Genomic DNA, 22,373 nt, shown 5'->3' with positions numbered 1-22,373 from the left:
GAAATATTTGTATTGTGTTTGGGGGACTTGAAAGTGAGGTTAATAGCTATGAACAATCTTCAGTTTATTCACTAGATTCATTTCAAATTTGAAATGTGGGTCAACAGTATTCATCAGCTCTGAAGTGGGGACTTGGTTGAGGTGTGTTGTTTTCCACTTGCATTATTGAAATAAATTGCATGTACTTCAATTTATATTAGAACTAAATTGATACCTGGAAGTTTCAAAGGAACGTATTCTAAATAAAGTAAATGAAAAGTTTCGTATCCAAAGATTGAACAGCTTCATCCTATAACTTGGCTATCACATGCACAGCTGAGATGAAACAAGCCCGTGCAAGAAAAGAAATGATAAATTAGGACGTACAACTAGTCTTTGGAAATTATCTCTGAAATTCATGGAGGGATCAGGACTACGGTCAGATATGCAGCTCTTATCTTTAAACTTTGCTCTTGATTTGCGTGACCATTAAGTCAGAGTCATGGGACCTCAAGGTACAGCAGAGCAAAGTGTCTCCTGCTTTTGCCCCGTGTTGTTATCACTGCTGGTGGTGTGTTCTATTCTTATCATGGCTGATGTGTTCTATCCTTATCATGGCTGGTGTGTTCTATTCTTATCATGGCTGGTGTGTTCTATCCTTATCATGGTTGGCGTGTTTAGGTCATGGTTGCAGGCACTGGGCTTTTTGAGCACCTTCCAATTTGGGATGCTCAACTTCCAGCACTACTATATCAGACAGTATTCTTTTGTGAGTCAAAGGATTTTCATGGGCTAATTTTTAGAGGTAGATTCATCAGGCCTTGTTTCCTAGTCTGTCTTGGTCTGGAAGCGCCACTGAAACCTGTTCACTACGGTTGACTCTGCGAGTATTTGAGGTAGTACAAAGCAACCTACAGCTTCACGCAAACCACAATGGCACAACAGTCTCAGCAATGAGTGGTAGATTTAAACCTTAACTTGGGGATGGGGGCAGGGGACGTCCCCTGTCTCACTCACAGAAGGAATCACTATTGATGAATAATTACTATAGTATGCTCAATATATGAAGTAAGGTATGAGAAAGAGCATTCAAGAAACATGATTTTATCAGATTGAAAATTATCATCTTTATGAGCATAGACTATCGTACAAAGTCAATTTAGGTTTAGGCCACTTCCATATGCTATCTCTCATCATTGCTAAAATCTTGTGAGATAAAATAGTAAAGTTATTAGTATTTAAGTGATGAAAAGGCTAAGTTAACATCTGGTGCATTTTAACAAAATAAATACTATGAACAATTTGGGCATCAAATTAGAGATTATAAGGTGATATCTAAATTTAGTAATAAGTAGAGTGGAGGTGGTGGGATGAGATTGTGTTTTTGTTTTTCACTTTTTTCAAAGATTCTGTTTGGTGGTTTAGTCCTGTTGTCTTTGTTTTGTTGTTCTTCCAGCTGACACAGTTTGAGTGGATCTGACACAGAGAGGAATTGCTTCTGCTGGTTCTAGTTTATAGAGGATCCTAACACCATCTCCACAGAGATTTTATACCAATTGTGAAACGAATCGTAGCTTTACCAAACAAAGAAAGAAAGTGCAGGCCCTTTGAAGAGAGATCATGGGTATCTGCTGGTGGGCATATTCACAGGGATTAAATGTCATAAAGAAAAAGTCGATGAAATCATAGCTTAGCTAAGTACTTCCAGTGACTTGATTAGCTTTTCAAATCATTTGATTAAAACACACATTGCAGTGTAATATCACGGAAGCCGTGCACCAAGTCCTTTAAAATACATATGCTATTCTTGTACTAGGCTTTTAGCCAAAGGTTATTTTATAGTCTCTGGTCCTTTGCGTGTAATAATTGCATTAGAGGAAAGCAGTGGTGGATCATTGTCCTTTTGGAAGGATGTGGGGTTTGCCAAGGCAACCTTAACAGTAGCACAGATAAAACAACATCGAAGAATTTTCACTTAATAAGGAAGGATATAAACTATGTGGCCAAAATAATTATGCAAAGTCCTTGTAACTTCAATTAAATGAGAGGAAGAATGATTCCAATAGTTTTCTATCAGGAAGAAATTCCAGTGAAAGAGTGATTTTGATTTTTCCCTGGGTTTAAGTTTACAGTCAGGTTAACCTCATTTAAAAAAATGATGCACAAATAGAATCACGTTACACTGGTTGTTTTTGCCATCATCGATATTGTGTGCCCCATAAAGACCATGAGGTTTCTAATTTCTGAAAACCGCCCCTTGCTCACACAGGTGAGGTCAGTGTTTGCAATGAAAGCAGTGACTCGGAGATGAGTAGTTGTGCATCTCTTGTGTTTGCTTTCGCAGAGCATCTGCACGACCACCACTGCCTTCCTGCACTTCTTCTTCCTGGCTTCCTTCTGCTGGGTTTTGACTGAGGCGTGGCAGTCATACATGGCTGTCACTGGAAAAATCCGGACGCGGCTTATCAGGAAACGCTTTCTGTGCCTTGGATGGGGTAAGCACACGAATCTAACCTTTATGGTCTTGTTCCAATAACTTTGAACATAAATTATGAAACCGTATAGAGTGATTATTCAAAGATGACTTTTCTTTAGATCGAGTTTGATATATGGAAGAAGAATTATGTTTTTGACTCTGGGTCGATCATGTGGATTTTTAAAAAGGACAAAGTTGTGAATGATCACAGATTTCTACAAGGGGAGAAGAAAATTATCTTCTACTAATATTTTCTAAAAAGTTCAAAATACTCAAAAACACTGACATCTAAAGCACGTGGAGGCATGGAACCTATTGTATGACAGTGAGCAACAAGGGAAGGCCAAGCTATCCATGGGAATGGGGAACAAGGGTCATTCAAAGAATGAGTGAAGTCTCGCCCCTGGTCATGGGGCCTTCACAGAGGAAACGTGGAATTGCTTTCAGCCAGAGAACTGAGTAAACATTTGGATATCTTTATCAGGAAAAATGTCTGTCATATTAAGATGAATATGCCTACAAAATGGACACATTGACAATCTATAGATTCCATTGGGCCAATTCTAATTGTAGCCTCATTTAAGAAGTGAGAAACATTTTGCTATTTTATTATGTTTGCTTTTGAGTTGTATACACTGAGAGATTTTAGGGCAGACATATATAACAAAGTGCTAACATATTAAAAGACAGGAATGTCGAATGCTAGAGAGAACCTGGGGAATTGTGAGTAAGTGTACTTATTACAATGCCTGAATAATTTCTCTTGGATGCTAGGATCACATGTGCTTAAAAATTAAGCATCAAGTTTCAGCCAGGATCTCTTTCTGTGGTAGGTTTTTTGTTTTGTTTTTTTGCAGAAGCAAAAGAGAAAACATTTAAGATAAAACTGGAAAATACGACCGACTTGGGCTTTCCTGACACTTGGTCTAGGTTCCATGCCAAATGCCTTTTAAAACTAAGATTAGATTCCATCAAAGGGACATTTTCTCAGGAATTAGTAGTGTAGGCGCAGAAATTATAGGTTGCAGGTAAGTGAAGGATGCAGTACAAAGACTGGCTGGTATCTGTCCTCTGCAGCATCATAATCCAAGATACTGGAGAGAGAGTTCAAGCTAGCCTCCTCTACAACCAGCACCACAATAGCCACCAAAAGTTAAGCCAATGGTTCTAGAACATCAGAACGTCTGGAAGAGAACACAACAGTAGGATGAGTTTTGTTAGGAAGTGTAAGATAAAAATGAAGAAAGTCTGTTTTTTTTGTTTTAAATCCAAATTGTATGGAAAGAAAATGATCAAACCTTCCATTCTGATCCAGGAGGGGGAAAGTATTTTTTTTTCTTAATGAACTTATTCCAATAAATCCAAAAAGGGTGACAAATTGCATGAATATGAAGAAAGAGCATATATAGATAACCACACGTACTTGCTCCAAAATATGCTATGCCCCTCCTGAGATGCCATCCAAGAGTCTCGCGGCATTGAGGCTCATGAAATAATGCAGTGTTTCTAGACAAGGCTCTGCTGAGGAGAGAGACCAGCCGGGAGCAGGGAGGTGGTGGAAAGAAAGGAGCTCAGGAGAAGGATGCTGTCGACCTAAGTTGGTTAAGTATGAAAAGAAGGCATAATTGAAACTTTGAAAAGTTCAAACAACGTAGATTAGACAGAGCGATATTCACCGAAACCCATGCAGACCCACCAACCTGGAACGAAGTCCGTGTAAGTCCCACAAATGTAAACGAAAAGATGTTAGTTGGTAGAATTGGGACAGGCATTAAGGTAACTGAATTGGAAGAGGGATTGGACAGGGCTTGGAGTTGCAGGTACCTAAATGTCCACGAAGAGAAACTGGCATGTATCTGACCTTCTTTCAGAAGTATGACCGTGTCAGTCCCTCAGAGCTCCTTAATCCTGCACCTAACTTCTTGTTGTCATGAGTAAATCATAAATGACGAGCTAACTGATGAGCTATCCCCCTCATTCTGATGGGAAGTACAGCTTGATATGGATCAATATGTCGACTAAATGTTCCACTTCCCTAATATTCCATCACACCCGAACATCCGTTTTTTGCCTTTCTGATTTTATAACTATACATTTCCTTTATAACTGTAACCCCCTGGGGTGGGGGAATAGCTTAAAAGATATACTAAATCTCTGTTATTAGTTTCTTTTAAGCCCTGTCAAACGTGGTGGTAACCTGGCAACATCAGAGAGGTGCGCTGAGTTGAACACTGAGCTCCTGTCCTCCTATTTTTGTGCTTGCAAAGAAGCTTGCCAGGGAACCCTACTTTGTGAAGGGAATCAGCGAAGGGGGTCTCTCCGACCGAGGCATCTGGAGCTTGGCCCGGCTTTCCTGGGGCGAATCTTTGCAGTGTGCAGATGGAATGTAAAACGTGACAATGCTTTTCTTGCAGGCTTACCAGCGTTAGTAGTGGCCACATCAGTTGGCTTCACCCGGACGAAAGGATATGGCACTGATCACTAGTAAGTCCATCCATGGTGATAAATCACATTTTTAATTAAGCAAATCCGCCAAGAGACTTCATTAGTCTTGGCAGACTCTCCTGATGGGTGGAATTTTGTCACCGAGTCATGAGCAATGGTAGAAATTGCGTTAGTAAGGAATGACGTAAGGCAGTGAAAATGTGCAACGGTTGGGGAAAAACACGCTGCAGCGCTGTTCAGATTACTTGTTTTGATTTCACATCTCCTAGTAAGAAAAGTCTATTTGACTTTTAAATAGATTTCAGTATATACTCTGGATGTTCTATCTCACATACTTTAAAAAAAATCCATAGGATGTCTTGGCATACGTAATTTTAAAATGTGTTTGTGATCTGAGTTTCTAATTTTGTCCATGATAATATGTATTAGCATAAAATAAATATTGTCACATTAGTTCACGTTTTAGACTATGTTACAATAATCTATTCTGGAAAAAAAGAGATCAGATGAATCAATAGATTCTGCATTAGCAAAGGCTTGGCTAATGGAAGTGAAGATAATAGATAAAGGAAGGATATGAATGGCATTGGCCCATCTTATTAAAGCTGTAATACTGATAAATTATATGATGAGATTCCTATGGAAAGTTTATACTTAATATTTCATATATAAAGAATACATTTCTATATTCTGCTTTGTCTCCTCTTCCTATGGAGGAAACAATTGATAATGGCGAAGGGAATATGCTTTTATTAAAGAAATAAAATTTAAAGGGGATGTGTAGCTCTGTTTAGTTGTCATCAGGATTGAGGTAAGAGTCACTGCTAATTAGCCTTTCTCCTGGGTTGTTCCACACGAAGAATGGGCAAAGAGACATCATCTCACCTCCCCATCCAAAAGAAACTTCTAAAGGATGGGAAGAATTCATTTTCTCACCACACTTGTTTCCTCATGCGATTATATGTTAGAAATTCCGATAGCATACATTGCAGATTAGTGTAATCACAGCACTATTGCCTTTAAGTTATTACAGTTTTTACTATCAAGCCTATTTTGGTATAAACCTAGTATTTGGAAAGCACTGAAAAGGGAGGATAAACGAAGTCAGATCATAGATGATATGGTTGCTACTTTGAAGGAGTTTATAATCAAAGCCTCATACAATACAATGAGTAATACATGTCAGGTTGAAGATTAATTTAAACAAATACAGTGGAAATGTAGTGGCAGTTCCTGAGACGACAAACTCAAGTGTTCTTCCCGACAAAGGGTTTTCTCTCCAGGTATTTTACAGAAAATTGATACTCAGTTGTCTATTCCAAAGTGGAATAGTAGTAGGATTTGCCCTGTGCATGACTATGGCAAGAGCAAAACAATAATGACGTGCAGACTTCAAACACACAGAAACATTTGTGTGTATATATACACCACAGAGTATGTGTGCTAGAATAATGTTTTAAATTAAGGTATAATTTACATATTTAGCATACGATTCTATGTGTGCTGACAAATGCATCATTGATGTAACCACAAATCGGACAGTCATTGTGTAGTAGTACTTTTGAGGGCACCGCATAGATTCTGTGAAGTGATAGGTCATATTGAAAAGATCTAATGTCAAACATGGGTTCATGCAATGGTGGCTGGGTTACTTGTGCCCCGGAAGTGATTAAATGGGGTCTCACCCTTCCCTCCTGAATGATACACACACAGACGTACCACCTTGCAGGATCTCCAGTGCCCAAACCCATGCCCTCTGCACTTCCCTAGGTTGTGAACAAAAGAATGCTTTTGCCTAAATGGACCACCTACATCTCTCCATCTCCAGGCAGCTTTGCTAAATGAAATAAGCACTGATGGGCTTCTTTTAATCTGGAAGTTTATCTTTAGTGAGTTTTCTAGGTCATTTGAGGGGGAAAAAATAAAGCTAGAAGAAAACAAGCATGCAAAATGGAAATGAGCCCATTCTCTGCAATGGTGACCTTTAAACCAATTTCTCCTGATATGTCAATGGTCTCATTGAAGGGTAGGTAACTGGCATGCGTTAAGATTCGAAAAACATTCTGTTCTTGCTTAAAAGTACATGTGAGAAACCCCAAAATGGACAGAAGGCAGCATTTTACTAAACTTAAGTAATAGTCACCTTTGTGCTAAAAGTAAATATAGAAATCTCACTGCAAGAGTAATTTGTCTAAAACGTTTTAACTACCGGAAAGTAGGGCCTTGTAACAAAAGTTTCTTTTCCATGAGAAAGATAGCATTGTTCACTCAACTATGTCCAATTCTAGCCTTTTCCACTTCTTCTGAGTACTTTTTAGAAATTAACCAACCCTTACGGTGCCCAAATTCCGAGACTAAATGCATAGTAGAAGTGAGATGCATCACCGTGTGGTGGTTTACGATTCATCTTTAATTCGTGGTAGTTTCTGTCTCGTGTTATTTCAGTTGCTGGCTCTCTCTCGAAGGAGGACTGCTGTACGCTTTCGTTGGACCTGCAGCTGCCGTTGTGCTGGTAAACATCAAAACCCATTCGCTTTGTCCTCTTAGCAAATGAAAACCATTGTATTTCCGTGAGAGCAAGGCTGTGTTAGTGTTGCATTTGCTGTATATGCCTTAAAACTCAGTGAATTGTTTCTTTGATTTGAAGAGAAGGGGCTACTCAGGCCTCTATTTTTTGAATGCCCTCTTATTTGGAATTCTGAAGCATGTTAAACTTGAGCGTATGGGATTTTTCTTACCGTAATTTCAGAGTTTGAAACCCTCCACAGAAGTCTGCCCCTGTAATGTGTAGGATACAATATTTCCCATCATTTCACAGTTGTGCTGTCATATGAGGGTAAGGAAGAAGTAGTTCGACTTTGGCTGCAGTCATAGGTCTGTGGGTTTACTCTACACAGCGTGTCTGTAAACATACCTTTGAGATCAGTGGATGGCTGCCTATAAATTCGCACAATAACACACCTGTCTATGGCGCATATGGTACCTTCAAAACAAACAGAAAGGCCAATCAAAACAGTGGCTTCCAATGGGCTCCGCTAGATCAGTTAAATTCAAGGCAGAGTCAGCTCAGAAGGTGATGGGGACGTGTTCTCCTGGGATTCCTTAGGTGTGATCTTGGCAGGTTTTCTCCAAGGACACAGGAGAGTCATTGGGGCTTATTACAAAGATGATTTAAGAAACGTATATTTGAGAGGAAAAAGGCCCGAGAAGCTGCACCACGGGTCTCTCCCCCGCCGTGACGCACGGATTCCCCAGGCTTAGGTCTACTGCTACTGCTCCTTCTTTGAGAATTCCACTGGGAAAACTTACCCTGTTTACCTTAATCCTGCGGGCTCCTTTTTGTTCCCCACATTCAAAGTACATTGAAAAGGAGCATGGGTTGAGTCTCGAGTACATCAGAAGTACTCTTTTGACCTGGTATAAACTGAAGAGTGAAGACTTCTTTGGGAAAGAATTAAAGAAGTGCAACCACTGCCTCCCGGAGTGAATACACCTAGATGGTGGATCATTCTAGAAATGTATCTTCGCATTTTGCAACTTTTGTTTGATAAAGATTTCTGTGATTTTGTAGCGATGCTTTTTTATTTAGTCATGTGTATATTCTATGCAGTTGTGAAGAGGAAGGTATATCTTCCAAGCTAGTGCTACCAAATGCCTGTGAAAGAGAAAATAATCATACATGTATGCATATGTCCTATTTCATCCACTTCAGACCTACTGACATTTGGGGGCTGCTTTGTGCACGGTAAGATGGTTAGCAGCATCCCTGGCTGCTCCTATTGTTGTTCAGTGCCGTTGAGTCCGTTCCAACTCAGAGCACCCCTACGTACAACAGAATGGAACTCCACCCGGCCCTGCGCCATCTCAGAATTGTTGTGCTTGAGTCCAGTGTTGCCATCACCGGGACAATCCATCTAGTAGAGGGCCTTCCTCTTATTCGCCGCCTCTCCGCTTTACCAGCAGGAGGTCCTCCTCCCCCAGGGACCTGTCTCTCCTAGTAGCATGTCCAGGGTACACGAGATGAAGTCTTGCCATCCTCGTCCCTAAGGCGCATTCTGTTTGTACTCCTTCCAAAACAGCTCTGTGGGTAGCCCATGACACTTTCAATAGTCTTGATAATACTTCAAGTACATCTGTTTTTCTTCAGTTTTCTGAACCATTGTCCAACTTTCATATGCACATGAGGTCATTGAAAATCCCATGGCTTGAGTCAGATGTACTTTAGTCCTCAAATGAACACCCTTCCTTTCCAGCACTTTACAGAGATCTTGTGCAGCATATTTATCTAACTACTAGCTGCTAGTACCACCATAGCGACTTCCTGCTGCTAGAAATTCCCTCCCGTTGTAATGATAAAACACGTCTGCAAGCATTACCCAACATGCATGGGTGGTCAAAAACATCCTCTCTTAAGAACCACTACAAAAAGCTGAGCATGCGCCTTTAATAATTTTTTTCATTTCTCAATCACAAAGGTAATTCTTTAATATTTTAATTATAGTAACATGCAAATTGTCTTACCTACTTGGCTTTGACTTTCACTGAATTAATTGATTGTTAATCTTTCCTGTCCAATAAATCATTGAATAAGGGAGGAAATAAATGATATGAGTTAAATACAAAGATCAATAAGGCTATGCAATTAGATTTCTAATTGGAAAATTATCCTTTGGTTCCTCAAATGATGCATTCAATAAATTGGAAGCCAGTGGCATCTTTCAAAATAATTCTGAAATGTGGCTCATTTTCCTTTCATCAAAGTTTGCTTTCTCTCCTTTAAATTGCATTATGGAGGAGAAACTACCCAGGGCTCACAGGAAAAAAATAAAATCTAGGCAGGACTTTTAGAAAAGAGCGCAGGGAAATCGAAACTATTAGGCACACATTTGTCTGCCGCATTGAATTTTCATTTAATCAACTGAGTTATTTCCCTAAGCTAGTAGGCTAATATACATCTAACTCTGAAATCAAAAAACCAGAATATGTATATAATGGAAACACCAACGTATAGTCTTTGGAGTAGGGATCAATTACTTCAGGCTTAAGTTGTAGATGAATAAAATCCATAGGATGCACTTTTTCTCTTAGTTCAAATAATGATAAATATTTATTTAAAAAATAACCCCAAAAGTCTTTCTCTTAGCTAAATAATATTGGAATCAAACTGTGAACAGTAATGCTTCCTAAACCCTACCCCATCAGAGTTGCTGTGGATCTCCCTGTGTCAGCTATTAAACAGACTTTACCTATGTATTTTCATCTGTCCAGAGTACACTGGGGACAGAATTTTATCCTTCCTCTTCACGAGTTATCTATTCAATGTCAGGCAGATTTCTGTGAAACAATACTCTTAATGGAAAGGCTTTCCTGATTGCATCAGGAACACACCAAGATCCTGGTGCTCAGGGATGTCCAAAGGGAAATGACAAGCTTGACAAAAGAAGACCAAAATGTTCGCATGTTTTTTTGGGTTTTAGTATTGGACTGGATTTCTCTGTCACGAAGTGCTGGAGTGTCAGGGAGCCAGAGGCCCTCAAGTCACGCTGCCCCAAATAGACCATAGCGAGCTCTACAGCTTTTTAACAATTCCTCTTAAGACAAAAATCTGTGTGATTTAATTTCAGCTGCATTATGCAAAAGACTTTTTAAGTGGAAGTAAAAGCGGCGTAGAAAATAAATGAGAGTATTCAATACAGCACATTGTTTCGCTGTTGTTGTTTATTTGTATGTGTAAAAAAAAAAAGCAAGCATTCCTGTCCCCCTTCTTAAAGGAGTCTGGCAAACTGAATAGGTTTCCCCTTTGCCCTGAAACGCATGGTGCATTAAAATGCACAGCCCCACAAGGGAAAACCACATGAAAGGAGAAAATTAGGCATTTGATATTCTCTCTACTAGAGAAAAGGGTAGGTAGCTGCATCTTTGGCTTCTAGAATTTACCCTGATATCCCTCTTTAAGGCTCAGAATATTTTGACTCTCAGGCAGAGGACAAAACTCGTTCACCCAAATTATTTTATTCAGGGGTGACTAGAGAAAGAGAAGAATGCCAGGTTGGCATAGTATGGTACCATTTGCAAATTAGGCAATTAAAGGTTAATTCCCTTGTGTTAACTGCAAACGGGCAAACGCGGGGAATTAAGTGTTCTTAAAACTTTCAAGAAACACACCACTGTGAAATTGCTCTCCATTCCTTTATGCGCTTATAGAATATTTGAGAAGTACTCCATATGCCTACTATTGTAAGTATATTAATTCTTGGTGATTATAAACGAATCTAACATGATTTTCAGGAAAAACGGGGACCTGATTCTCATCAATATCATTCAAAGGTCAACCTTTGTTTCTGTTTGACAGGTCAACATGGTGATTGGCATTTTGGTATTTAATAAACTTGTTTCCAGAGATGGGATCCTAGATAAAAAACTCAAACACAGAGCCGGGTAAGCTGCACTTGGTGGATTTTGAAGACTCTTTACCAGTGAATCCCATACTCTAATTCCAGATCATCATTGGTGGCATTTGACTGTACCTTGAGTTTTGTTCTAGATGTCTGGTAGATTTAGTCATTCAAAAGTTTCCAATGCACGATTTTGACATAATGTGATCAAAGATTTTTTAAACAATAAAACAAACCATCCAGGACATTTGGGTTGATATTTAAATGGGTTGATAAGATTAAATGTTTGGGCAAGGCTTCCAATAACTCAGCTTTATTTACGTTTCCATAGGCTTCCTAATTTTGATTTCAAAGGAAAGGAGGGTGTATCTGACAGATTCACTGGGGACGAGCAAACCTAGATTGAGCAGAAAAATTATTTGTTGTATAATTTTTATTTGTCTGGTTTGGTTTGAGTTGGTTGGGTTTGGCTTAATTGAGTAGATCAGCAAAGATCTATACTTGAAATGATCACCTATCAAACACTATTCTTGTCATAAATGAAATGACACTGACAGAAAGGAAACTTTATGACATTTTGGCTATAATTTGCTAGTATTACATATGGTTTTCACTTGCCTATTTTAACCACTTGCAATATGGAAAGTACCTCTCTTAATTTTACTGTTACTGTAATGTCACTCAGTCTAATATCTTAATGAAGACCTTTCATATGCAGATTTATAGCAGTGTTGTAAGGTTTCATATCATCACCTGATCATTTAAATTTGTAGTAACCTGAGTGAAATATCAGTGCCTCCCATTTTTTATCTCCTACATAAATAGATCTCCTTTTCATTAAATTTTACCTTAATTCAAAACCCACCCAACAAGTGTGCTTGTATTTCATAATTTGTGTTATATTACTTAGTAGTCATAGACTGTGATCATCTGCCAGTAAGAATTTTAAATGTTCTTGGGGTTTTTATAATTCTTATGAAATGATTTTTATGATAAGGTATGAAAGCTATTTTTCCCTAGTAAAGCATTGACTTTCCTGGGTTTTATTATGAAAGTTTGATATTATTTATATCAGACATCAGAACTATAGTGCTGGATTGAAGATTTCAATGAGGAGAGAGAATCATTTCCCATCTAGAATAGAGGGGTTTTTTGGGTTGCTTTTTTCTCCCCAGACATAAATGTCTCCCTAGTATCCTTAATGAGCAGACTTAATTGTAGTACAGAGAATGAGCCTTCTATGTGATGTAGACCCAAAGATTTTATACTATTACTGCTGTTAATCTACCACTTATAGTCTAAATCACAGTAATCGCTTCTTCAGTTATTCTTTCCAGATACTCATGCCGAGTAAGCTGACCGTATTGAGTACTGGATAGAGAGTCACAGCTTTGCCTCTGGTGACAGAAACTTGTGTGTGTGTGTGTGTATATATATAATATTTCTGTCACTCATTTTTCTCCCCTTAAAATGGAATAACAACCGCTACCTCCAGAAATACATGAGATTTGTAGTCTATAAGGCAGTCATTAGATTAGCACCCAAATGGTAAAACTCACTCAACATGTGACATATGATGGCTACTCTTCCGATAAGGGAAATGAGGACTCCAAACCAGGCAGGTGTTTTGTTTTGTTTTCAAAGATTCCTGCCTTCTCTAGCAATCAAAGTCTAGGATTCCACCATCATGACCCTGAACTCAGCAAAGGAGATGAGATCATGAGAATGAGTACAGTGCAGAAGATTTATTAGACTTCTAGTCAGTGTGTTTTTCTTATCAAAGTATTTTACCTTCCTTGTCCAGTTTCACTCACGCAGACCCTCATACGTGGTATGAGAAAAGTTCAGGAGAAAGAGAAGTATGACCATCTTATGAAGTTAGAAATGATTTGTTTCATTCTAGGTGCTAATAAAAGCAACTACTAATGTAAAACCACTAACTATAAAAGTATTCTTAGAAGCAACATGCATTTTATTGGCAAAACTGAGTCAAACAGCATTTTTCTGGTTCCAAGGTCATGACTGAAGAGGCAGAAATATTGTTACTTATGAAAGTAGAATCTTGGAAACTACCAAAGCACAAAGCAGCTCTTCGTAAATCAATAGTTCTAGTTTGGTTTTTTAACAAACACGTCTCTTACGAAAGATAACTCAGTATATAGAGATTGAAATTTGCCCTGCACTCCCGTGTGTTCTTTGCAGAGATTGCATTTTAGAAGATATGGGCATTGGAACTAATTTTGGTTGATAGAAAAGGGGTGAGTGCAGTAATAAAGAAAGACTTCAATGAAAACAGATAATAGAATTAACTAAAGAGACAATGTAATGGATTGACTTCACAATTGGTCTCCTTCCTTGTAGAGATTGACTATTTAAGATTTCTTGAATATAGATATATACTAACCATTTCTTTTGAAGTTTGTTTATAATTTTGAATAAGGTGCCAAGAAGTTCCCCCTCTCGTTTTCTCTATTTTCCCTATTATAATTGGCTATTAGAAACTTCTAGGCATCTCGTTTATGCTCAATAAATATTTATAAAGGAATGAGTAACTGAATGAGTAATTAATATACTAGTTTAACAAGTTTTATAATACTCAAAGTATATTAAAATTTTCAAACACAAGAAATATATTTCCCAAGAGGCAGTTTATTATTCAATGTCAATACATTTATTAAAATAGCACTCAGTTAAAACAAGATAAAATGGCCTATGTCTTTCTTGGAAATCTTCAACAGAAAATCACATCAGTGGAGTTTTCTTTAGCCACTACTATAAGCTGCTTCATTTTATCTGGGGGCACTGAATAAGACGAATTTCCTAGTGTCATTGACACAGTTTGGGAGATTTTTTTCTAAGGGTGGAGTTATTTCTTTCCAAGGAAGCTTTCCCATTAAGACTAAACCTACCAGATACATAATGTTGGAAAGCCTTTACAGATTCTAACTACACATGAAAACATATAGGTTGACATTGTTGACTTCACTTGAAATTTTAATTGTCCCAAAGAATGAAAGAAAGAAAAGTAGGGAGGGAATCACAGCCTGTAGAGGAGTTGTAGTACTACTGGGAGCAGACCGTGAGGAATGATATCAGGCTGCTACTAGCAGAAGCACGAATATATATTGAGTCTACTTGAATTTGTGGGCAATTTAATTCCTTTTCTTTTTAAAAAAACTGTCAGCACTTTTTATTTATAAATGCAGAACTGCCTTTGTAGCAAAAAGACAAGATTTTATTTCTTGTTGCATCAATTCCATTTAGCATACAATCTACAATAAGTGCTCTTCATATTACATTAATTTCATTAGTAATTGTACAAATGAGCAGAAGGGAAAAAAATAAAAGAACTTTCACTGGATAGCATATCTTTGCTGGGCTTCATTCACATACGGTATTAAAAGGCTCATAGTGCCCAGTCTGTATCAAGCATTGTTGTTCACATTTATTTCTAAGTTGCTGTTTATCTCAAATATATCTCAAATAGAGAGACCTGAGAAATTTGGATACAGATTTAAATTTCATTTTCAGAAAAATCTATACTTGGATGAAATCTGTTTTCAGGGTCAAAGTTTTGGCTCATGTATCACACAATTAAAATAATTTTATCTCATCTTTGACATTCCCATATTGTTTCAGAGCCAAAAGCCAAATTATTTCTAAATGGGGAATAATAGCACATCCATGTCTGAGGCCTAAACTCAATATATCCTCTCATGTCTGGAGAAAAACAACAATAAGTGACAGAAACTGGAACAAAGCCCATTACCGTTGAGCCAATTCCCACTTATAATGACCCTGTACCACTGCCTTTTACAAAATTATCGTAAGACTTAGTAACACTGAAGAAACTTAAATGGATTGAACTTTTAAAAATACAGCTGATTCCTATTGAACAAGCGCCTTTGGGGAAGGGGGAGCGGTGAAACTGATGTGCACTGTGGGTAATACTGGCATTGGGGATCATTTCAAACTCATTGCCAGCCCATGAGGCATTCGTGTTCTAAGAGATTATTGACTACATATTATTTTGAAAACTGTGGCCACAAATCGCTGATACATATACCCTGGTTTTCAGTCACAAAGTGGCATCTCTTCTACCCTACATTCAATTCTCAAATTTATTTGGCTAATACTATTCAGATTGATTATGTCATCCAAGCACTCTTCACAAATGAGTACATTTCTGTATTTTAAAGCAACCAGACCTTATAAATGAGTATCTTATATTTTACTTTCTTCTACCTCCTTTATGAGACACAGAGTTAAACCGCTCCACTCTCATATTATAGAAAGCCGACAGGCAAACATATCTTTCAGACACAAACCCCATGTACGCATGAATATAAGAAGCTTACCGTAGGAGATTATTTCAAGGTGTTTTGAATTTTGATTCAATGATTTTTTTGTGGGGGGTGGTTTGGCTTTATTTTTCCCCTCTAGAATATTGTTTCCCTCAAGCAGCTATTTTCAGTGGGTTATTTATTTTTAAAAACCAGATGTATATAGTTTTTCTTTATAGGGCATTATGATATGGTATATTGAATCTGAACTATTTGAAATTGAGCTTACCTACAAAAACCTCTAGCTAGTGGTAGACCACCTAAAGACTCTAAAATGGGAGTTGATTACAAAATGTATAGAAAGAGTATTTCACCTAATGATTGTGTTAAACGTGTTGATTAAAGTGGAAAAATGTCACTATTATCAACTAATATTCCATCAAATTTCATCAGCCCCTCTATTCAGATCATCCCCCAAAATATTGACAGTTCTTTGGTGCTATAAGAAATGTTGAGAAAAACTCAAGCTATAAATGTATTGAGGTTGAAGCTGCATGTCCCACAAATGATTAGACTTAAAGTATGTATCTTCTTCTGATGGACTCCTAAGAGATGTGCTGATGTTTCAGAAGGATTTACCTTATAACTGGGTGCCTTCTGTAAATGCCATTGAAAGTCCTTGAACATAGGTGTCTTCCCATGTTTGCTCATCACAGGTCTGGATAAAGGGTTTCACTGTATGTCAACACAAGCGCACGCTTCTGTTTCACTCAGTGTACTGGGCCACTTGGGGCTATGGACCCAAGGGCCGCCCGAGTGTAAATGACGGGAATATGTTTTGCATGCCACCAAGGCCCATCTGATCACAAGGGAAATGTTGAATGAAAATAGTATGTGAAAATGCATCTTTAAGCAACCGAGAACCTTCATCATTGATAAATATACGTATTTTCTGCATGAAATGGTATTGAAAAGCTAACTTGCAGCAGCAACTTTTTTTTGGTGACAATTCAATATTTTGTTCTTTTTGTGGGTGTTCTGTTTGTTTGCAGTCAGATGAGTGAGCCTCATAGCGGTTTGACGCTCAAATGTGCCAAGTGTGGAGTAGTTTCAACAACAGCTTTGTCAGCCACCACCGCCAGTAACGCCATGTTAGTCCCAATCATTTACATCTTCTTGTTACAAATCTTTTACAGTGCATGTGAGAAAAATGCTATGATGAAAATAGTAATAATGATGTGTTTGCTAATAACTGGAGCTAAGAGCATACTTAAATGTTTACAATTGGCAACTGCCTTTATAAGTATGGTGGGATGGTCTATAAAGAAGTAAATAAAACTCTCAAATGTTATCGGCTTTGTGGTTTCCAAGTTAATGGTCTTGGTCCACGCATTACAAAGTGCTTTGTTTGGCTGGGGATGTGCTTATTGTTTGGGGCCTGCTGGGCAGCTACCGAGTGTTCCTTTCTCTGTTTCTCAACAGGGCTTCTCTTTGGAGCTCCTGCGTGGTGCTGCCCCTCCTGGCCCTGACATGGATGTCTGCCGTTCTAGCTATGACAGATAAACGCTCCATATTGTTTCAGATACTGTTTGCTGTGTTTGATTCATTACAAGGCTTTGTTATCGTCATGGTCCACTGCATTCTTCGGAGGGAGGTAAGGCATCAACTTCCTGTGAGGAGAATGAAGGCTGTTTGCTAACAAAGATCCTCTTTCTTGAAGAAGGAGCCCTGGTGCCAGAGCCGGTCAAGTGTGCGGCAGCTAATCAGCACGGGCAGCAGTTCCCACCCGCTAGCAGCTCCCAGGGAGGAAGCGGAGGCTTTTCCTTCTGTACAGATTTGCCGCTTTGGAAACGCACAGGGGAAAGTCTAGTCTCTCCCATCGGGTTACTAGGAGTTGGAATTGACGCAATGGTTGTGAGATTTTTTTTTTCATTTAACGACTTGATCTTCAGCTTGAAATTACCTTCTTAGAAAGACAATCATTTAGGACTCAAAGCTCAAAGGAAGCTCTGAGGAATGGTTCCAAAGGCTAGTGCGGACTTTGAAAGGTACAGAATAAAAGCGGATGGGGATTCTACAAGGGGAAGCACCGCCCCAGGTGCCAGGAACAAGGGAGAACAGATTAAAGAAAGGCGATTCCACGAACAGGAAGGCTCTGGCCCGCTGGCTAAGCAGCACTTGGTTGCTCACTGAAAGGTTGGCGGTTCGAAACCACCAGCTCTGCGGCAGGAGAAAGCTGTGGCAGTGGGTGTAAAGACGACCACCTTGGGAACAGTGGGTGGGCAGTTCTGCCCTTTCCTGGAGGGTTGCTCGGCGTCAGAATCGACCCCGCGGCATTGGGTTCGGTTTTGAAACGTTCTTTGGAAGGAACTGTTGGTGTAAGTAGATCGGTTCGAGAAAGAGATCCCTGCTAGGTGAGAGGGTTGGCAACTTCTGAGAGGCAGTTTTGACTAATGGAGACCCCGTGTGCCCAGAGGAGCACTGTGCTGTGGGGTGTCAAGGCTGTGATCTCTCAGCAGCAGGTTAGCAGGGCTTGCCTTCTGAGGCGCATCCGGCGGGCTTTGCATGGCCTGTGTTTCAGCTGCCAGTGGCGTGCTTAACCATGTGTGTGACCCAGGCACATTTTAGGGATAAGACGGTCAGAGGCCCATTCTTACAAGTTACGGTTTGCACACATTGTACACTGCTTCTCTGATGCCTTCCCTAACTTGTGCTTCTAAGCTTCCTCGTGCTTACCTAGTGTCATTTTAGATATGAAATGTTGCAGATTAATGAGCAGTGCTTCTGTCTCTAGACTAAATTGTCCCAAAGGTTCCTGAAGAGTCGTGGTTTTGCTATGGATGTGCATGCTGTGAAAAGAATAAACATGTGCACAGCTCAGCGTGGTCGACAGTCCTGTTGCCTTAGAACCATAGACGTGCCAGTAGAGGCACAGCGTTTCTCCAGGTCGTGGCTGAGGGTTGCTGGCAGCAGGGATGGAAGGAAGAAGTCTCCCTTCATAAGGGAGACACTACCCTGCACCGATTCCATCACAAGCACTGCAGGAGCCCAGGCTTGAGGTGGTTCCGCGTCAAACACTGTTTCCCGACCAGTGTGAAAATGAGTCTGAGTGCTTGCCAGCGCTGACAAGGTGTTTACAAGGCTTATGAGTCATTTTAGCATTTGCTCTGGGGATGAGTGGGGCCTGACACAGTGCCCTGCTAGTGATTTTGAGAATACGCTCCATCCTGTCATTTCGCATTATCTAGCCGCAGTGAGAACTTTATTACGATGTGCACATTGCAAAAAGATCCATGTGCCGACAAGAATACTCACAAAATGTTTACAGTGATGTGTCGAGGAAACCAAAAACATTTCCCTGATTGACCAGCTGGGAAGAACAAGCCGCCTGGGCTGCTTCCATAGGGTACAGATGCCAGCAGTCAGGCCGCACATCGATTTAAGACCATTATAAGATGAAACAGATGACAAGGCATTTCAGATTTCAAAAGGGAGTGTGCTTCATCACTTTAAAAGAAAAAATCTGATTCAACTAACAAATACCAAGCCTGAACTATCCCCCATCACAAATGTCTACATAGGATTTCAGTATCAAAAATCTTCCAGGTACCAGATTATTTTTAGCCTTCTTTATAACTAGTTAAAAAGCACCGAAGGCTTGGTGGTGAAGTACTGTGTGGCTAAAGGAAAGAGCAGCAGTTCAAATCCACCAACTGCTCTTCGGAAGAAGGGTGTGGCATGATGCTTCCGTAAAGCTACAGCTTTAGAAACCATAAGGAGAGCCCTACGCTGCCCTTTTCCATTGCTATGAGACAAATCTATTTGATAACATTGCATTATAGCCAGCAGCTCTCCGCTTTGGCTCTTGGGGACACATGTGTATCAGAGTGGAACTGTGCTCCGTGTTCTCAATGACTGATCATTTTGAACTTGACCACTAGGCATTTCTTCCAAGACCCCTCTAGGTGGACTCGAACCTCCAACCACTCTGCTCGTAGCTTTACAGGAAGCTGCGCACCATCGGGGACAGTGTTTCACAAAGCGGGACAGTGTTTCACAAAGTGGGTGACACCCAGCACAGATTTGTTCTTTCTCCTGGAAGTCCTTGGTATCTTCTGTATTCTTCATCAACAGCCTCATTCAAAGGCATCACTGTTGCCTTGCTCTTCCTTATTTATTGTGCAGTTTCCACTACCTGTGAGGCAGTTGAGAAGTACCCAGACCATGGCCGGATTCAGAGACACCTTACTCATCGAGTGGAATATTTGAATTTTAACTATTTAAAGAGGTCTTTTGCACTTTTTAAACAGATTTATTGACACTTCATCCACATATCGTGTAATTCAATAGTGCGATCATATCAAGAAGAGCTGTACAATATCACAACAGTCAATTTTAGAACATTTTCTTTTTCTTTGTACTCATTGCTATTCATGTAGTTTTGTATTAATATCCTCTTCCAAATTATCCCACCCCCATTATCATAAATCCAGTGCCCTCTCAGCAATAGTTGTTCCTCCTTCACCCATGGACACCATAGGTCAAGTTTGGTTCTTTCTCTTTTTTTAAAGTAGTTTTCATGAGACAGTGTTCACATGCCATCATGTGATTTCTTGATTTTTGCTTCCATGGTCATTGATTGTGGATCCAAATAAAATGAAGTCCTTGATGACAACTTCAATAGTTTCTGCCTTTAATTTGATGTTCCATATTTATCCAGTTGGGTGGGCTTTTTGTTTTCTTATGTTAAGATGTGATTGATATGAGAGGCTCTAGTCTCTAATCTTCAATTTCAAATCATCTCCATTGTAAGCATGTTTAGTTGTGTCATCTGCATATCAAAACGGTCTTCACCCAATCTTGATAACCATGTATGTCTTCACCTGGTCCAGCTTCTCAGATTCTGTGATCAGCATACAGGTGAGGTAAATATGAAAGAATACAACTTTGATGCATATTTTTCCTTATGTTAAAACCATATGGTGTCTCGTTGATCTAATCAAACACCATTTCATTTTAGCTCACTAATGCCTAAAATAATGGCCTGTCTTTTAGTCAATATACAGGGTCCCCATCAGCATAACTCTGTGTTCTGGAATTACAGTTCTTCACAGTGTCATCCATAATTTGTCAAGAGCCAAACAACTGAATGCCTTTGTGTAGTCAGTAAATCACAGAGACTTCTTTCTGATATTTTCAATTTTCACATAAGATCCATCTGACATCAGGAACAATATCCTATGTCCTCTTCTGATTCCAACTCAAATTTCTGTCAGATTCTAGTAGATGTATTGCTGCAACTCTTCTATAATTATCTTTAGCAAAAGTTTACTTGCATGCAATATTAATTATATCGATCAATGGTTTCTGCATTCTGTTGGATCGATCACCTTTCTTTGGAATGGATCTCTTGAAAATCTCTTCACAAACACAGATCGCTCCCACTTTATCAGCGAGGTAGCTGTCTTCCTAATTTTTTGGTATAGACGAGTGAGCATCTCTAGTCCTGCATTTATTTGTTCAATTATTATAGTGATTGATATTTGATCAGTTCATAGAGCCTTGCTTAGATCAATGACTCCAGTGACTTCTTTCAACACTCTCCTTTGATACTTCCTCTCGCCATTGTTCAATATTCTACCCATAGACTCCTCGATATTGCAACAGCAGTGTCCTTATGTTGTTACATTCTTTCAGCTTGAGAAATGCTGAGTGTGTTCTTCCCGTTTAGGTCTTGAACTCCAGGCTTTTGAAAATTTTATATTAGTACTTTACTCTGTCTTCTTATCCAGCCATTCTTTAAAATCTTTTACGTCATCATTTTTTTGTTTGTATTCACGTTACCTAGTTCAAGATCAAGTCTCAGGATCTTTTCTGACACCCATATAGGTTCTTTCTTTCTTTCCTGTCTCTGTGATGACTTCTGCTTCTTTTGCATGTGCCAGCCTGAGGTCATCCCACAACGTATTTGGTTCTAGTTCTTAATGATCAATATTTTCAACTGAGCAATTAATTTCACAGTCATCTTCTGGCTGTATCTGACTGATAATATTTAATTCTTTGTCTTCTCTTTTACCAATAAAATTGAGTAGACTCACATATAGTATAACTTGTGAGGTTCACTATTGGAGTGGGGGGATCCCTACCACTCAGCCGGGTCTTCAGGAGCAACTTAGTGATTGTGGAAAATATTAAAAGACAGACAGACAGCAGGGCACAGGTGTTCCTCATCCCATGCCAGGACTGAGAGAATGTATTTTCCAATGGGTATATATAATGGGATGTATATTTCATAAGGCAAGCACATCATACAACTAACATGCAGCAAAGTAGATGGGTGATATCATACGCGAATAACATAATAAACAAGCAATGAGGTGAGGCCAATCTTGATCTAGTGCTAGTTGACCTCTAACCCCCCCAACCCTCCCCAGAGGTAGTAATCTCTGATAAGTATCAGTAAGAGATGTCAGAACAGAGTTTGCTACAGTTTACAATGTTTGGCAATAGAACCTGATTTTTCCGTATCTACCGAGAACCCTCAGGCACAGTGAAGTAGCCAGACACAGAAATGACTAATCTGGTACGGTAGCTCCTTTAAGATTGCTCCTTAATGGAGAGCTATTGTGGGGGTGGTGGGGGATGAGGCACATAATTTGGCTTGGAGAACATCTATTTGAAAACATTTATATCTGGGAATAATGGAGCTCTTTCTCAAAATTTATCTTTTATTTTGTTAGAAATTGCCATTTTCCGGGAATGGCCCCTGGGTCTTGCTAAACTCTATCACGGATT

General features: G+C 39.3%; 1 protein-coding gene across 1 annotated transcript in view; it reads left to right on the top strand.

The window, feature by feature from the left end:
* Positions 1-22,373, top strand: part of ADGRB3 (adhesion G protein-coupled receptor B3) — a 796,551-nt gene that overhangs the window by 730,480 nt on the left and 43,698 nt on the right. The window contains exons 19-24 of the mRNA XM_075554045.1: positions 2,324-2,474; positions 4,870-4,939; positions 7,346-7,412; positions 11,253-11,338; positions 16,631-16,729; positions 17,061-17,232. Coding sequence (XP_075410160.1) covers positions 2,324-2,474; positions 4,870-4,939; positions 7,346-7,412; positions 11,253-11,338; positions 16,631-16,729; positions 17,061-17,232 — 645 coding nt within the window. The remainder of the gene's footprint in view (positions 1-2,323; positions 2,475-4,869; positions 4,940-7,345; positions 7,413-11,252; positions 11,339-16,630; positions 16,730-17,060; positions 17,233-22,373) is intronic.

This window comes from Tenrec ecaudatus, chromosome 7 (genome assembly GCF_050624435.1).
Source record: "Tenrec ecaudatus isolate mTenEca1 chromosome 7, mTenEca1.hap1, whole genome shotgun sequence".
NCBI lineage: Eukaryota > Metazoa > Chordata > Mammalia > Afrosoricida > Tenrecidae > Tenrec > Tenrec ecaudatus.
This window is presented reverse-complemented; position numbering and strand designations above follow the sequence as displayed.